The sequence below is a fragment of the Tupaia chinensis genome, unplaced genomic scaffold (assembly GCF_000334495.1).
Source record: "Tupaia chinensis unplaced genomic scaffold, TupChi_1.0 Scaffold000568_1, whole genome shotgun sequence".
NCBI classification, from domain to species: Eukaryota; Metazoa; Chordata; class Mammalia; order Scandentia; family Tupaiidae; genus Tupaia; species Tupaia belangeri.
The window spans coordinates 150,024-153,205 of NW_006160082.1; the positions used below are offsets into that span (position 1 = coordinate 150,024).

A 3,182-nucleotide genomic window follows, 5' to 3' on the forward strand; every position below is an offset into this window, starting at 1 on the left:
CCCCCCCCGGGCGTCCCCCAGCCAGTAAGAGTGTGGGGACAGACGTGGCTAGGAATGTGCTCAAGTGTGAGGCCGAGAGCCCGCTGGGAGGACACATGCTGGGGCCCAGCGGCGAGCTGAGGGCTGGGAGCAGAGTGTTCACCTGGCAGGGAGCTCTCAGGAAGCCCTGGGTTTGGGCAGGGTCTCGTCAGCGTCAAGAAGGAAGGAGGCCAAGCAGCTCTCTTTCTTCCGGGGCCTTGTTTCCAAACGAGGACTCTGGGCTCTCAGCCGTCTGACCTCACAAGGTGGCGAGAGATGGAGTAGGCCTGGAGTCCACAGTCCTGCAGGTTGCACTGTAGGCTGCACCACAGGCACAGTCCCTGGCTCCAGCAGGAGCCTCTTGTCCCTGACAGAAAGGCTTGGCTGCCCAGTGAGCAGAGGTGCCCAGTGGCAGCTCAGGTTCCGGAAAGATCTCTTGGGTGCCTTATATTTTTGAAAACATGACTTGGTTTCCAGCATTTAGAAATCAGGAGATTTTGCTTCAGCACCTGGGTCTCTGGTGTCTCACAGAGTCACCTCATGGCCTGTGTTCATTCCCACGGCAGCCATCTGCTCAAGTACACCCAAGCTTGCCGCAGTCCCCACCGCTCCCTGTGGCCTTTCCAGGCTGCTCCATTCTTTATCTTTTTTTCTGGCCCCAAGGTGTGTTTTTTGTTTTGTTTTGCCTTTTTTTTTTTTTTTTTCTTTTTTGCCATGGGGCACGTGTATTCTCTGGAGAGAGACAGTGAAAGGGGGGACGGGGATGGCCATGCCGCAATCCATTCTCTTCCATGTATTCTCTGGAGAGAGACAGTGAAAGAGGGGACGGGGATGGCCATGCCGCAATCTGTTCTCTTCCTGGGATTTTGGGCATGCATGCACTCGTACCCGGAGTGAGTTTGAAACTGTTGGATCTGGACTCGAACCATGGTCAGCCATGTGGAAATCCAGCACCTTAACCCCTGTGCCATCTACTGGCCCTGCCCCTGCCCCTGCGCTTTCGTGCTTGCTCCTGTGGAAGTGTACTGGAAGAGACCCAGTGTTTGCAGTGGGCCCAGGTCAGAGGTCAGGCTTTGCTGAACCACTTTTTTCAGCTGGATGCCGGGACTCATTAATATGCACTGTGCCCCCCAGGAAGTGGCTCATGCCTAACCCTGAGAATTCCCATCGTCCTGAATGGCCCAGATGGAAAATCCTCGGGGCTCCTGAGCCTGAGTTCCAGGTGGTTAGACTGGGTCCCGGAGCTCTCCGTGGGCCCGTGGCACGTGCTTCCACTGACTTGTTCCAGACTCAGCAGCTGAGATGGTGATGAGCACCGTCCTATCCCGTCTCTGGAAAAATACCAGCCCCTGCTGCCCCAGGGCCCGGGCGGGCCGATGAGTAAATACGCGTGTTCTCTCCGAAGCTGGGTTGATGGGTTGTCTTCCCCTTCTATTCACAGAGACAAATTAAATGCCTTACGGCGACATAAGGAAAAGCTGGAAGAAAAAATCATGGATCAGTACAAGTTCTATGATCCTGCTCCAAAGAAGTGAGTTGATTGAAGTTTCATTGAGTTATAGACAGCGCAGACAAGCTCCTTTCCCATGACGGGAGTGGACATGGTGGCCATCCTGAGGGCGCCCTGGTGGCAGGGGCGCGTCATCTCTACAGACCTCTCCTGTGTTGGCAAGAATTTAGAATCTTCCCGCCTTGCCTGTTCCATCTCGTCCTGCGAGAGGTGGCAAATGCCAGCCCTCCCTGGCGAGCCGCAGTCTTGACATGGCCACGGGCTCTTAACGGGGCAGGGTCTGCGCTCTTGGAGCCGTGGGGGCAGGGCGGCAGGGGTGCCCCGTCAGGTGTGTCTCAGGACGTGATGTGGACAAACCAGTGCCTGGAGAGGAAGCCTGGGCAGGACACTGGGCCCACCCTGTTTCACACATAGGAACCTTCTGGGGTCTTTTTCTTCATAATTTTCTTTTCTTTTTTAAATTTACCAGGAGGTGTATATACTTACCAGAGAGGGGGAGGGAGAAAGCACCCCCTCACCATGGGATGTGGTCATTTCACATCTCCATTTCTCCATCTCGTCGGGACTTTAGCGTATACTTACCAGAGAGAGGGAGGGAGAAAGCACCCCCCCACCATGGGATGTGGTCATTTCACTTCTCCATTTCTCCATCTCGTCGGGACTTTAGCCACTCGTGCCTGTTGAGAAACTGTGTTTCTTAAGCTGCTGGGGCCAGGACTCAAACTGCACAGTCAGCCATGGTGGATCCAGCTCTGCTAAACACCAGGCCGTAGGGCCGGTCCTTTTTTCTAAATTCTATTTTGCCAAAGAAGGACAGAGGGAGGGAGAAAGCACCCTCTGGATGTGACCATGCCATAATCCCTTCTCCGTTTCTTCATCCTGTTGGCATCTTGGACACACATACATGACCAGCTTGTTTTTCAGGCCCCCAGAGCCGAGATTCATTCGCGTGGGAGGCCGTGTGGGCTCTGGCTCCCTTAACCAGCAGGCCCTGGCGTCGGCTCTCAGACATGGGAGCTTTTGATTTCACACACATTCCCCTGGATGCTCAGGACCTCAGGGCAGCTTTATAGCAGCAGTCCCTGCCCCAGTTATGGGGCCAGCCCAGTCTAGCAGCCCCTGCCCCAGGAGTTATCCCCTTGGGTTGTCCTGGCCCAGCCTTGAGGCTGGAATCCCCAGGAATCTCTCAGGTTCTCTGTTGAAGTCACAGTGGCAGACTCTCAGGGCTTCGGTCCGAGTATGCTGTTTGGTAGATGTGGGAGCAGAGGCCGAGGAGGCCCTGGAGTGTTTATGTGTGTGTGTGTTGGGGCGCTCTGTAACGTCGTCCTCAGGATCAGAACCAGAGAACCAGGCAGGCTCTCCTCCTGCCCTGCCTGAGTGCCTGCCTTTGCTAGCGAGCTGCTTCTTCACGCTCCCTTCACACGCATTGGCTTTAATTCAGACATCTGCTCTCCTCCGCCCACGTTCCCCTCGCCCAGAGGTGGTCAGAGCATGCCAGCTTAGTGTACTCGAGTCCCTTCCGCAGATGAGGAGGTCCGTGGCTCTGTTCCTGAACTCGGCTTTTTGGCAGAAAAATTGCCAACGAGCTTATTAGCACAGCACCTCCTCCTCTGCCATGTACAGAATTCAGAGGTGACCACGTCGTTTGAAATTC

General features: G+C 55.2%; 1 protein-coding gene across 1 annotated transcript in view; it reads left to right on the forward strand.

Annotated features, from left to right (window-relative positions):
• Window positions 1–3,182, forward strand: part of CCDC88C (coiled-coil and HOOK domain protein 88C) — a 153,143-nt gene that overhangs the window by 127,949 nt on the left and 22,012 nt on the right. The window contains 1 exon segment of the mRNA XM_027775504.1: window positions 1,460–1,549. Coding sequence (XP_027631305.1) covers window positions 1,460–1,549 — 90 coding nt within the window.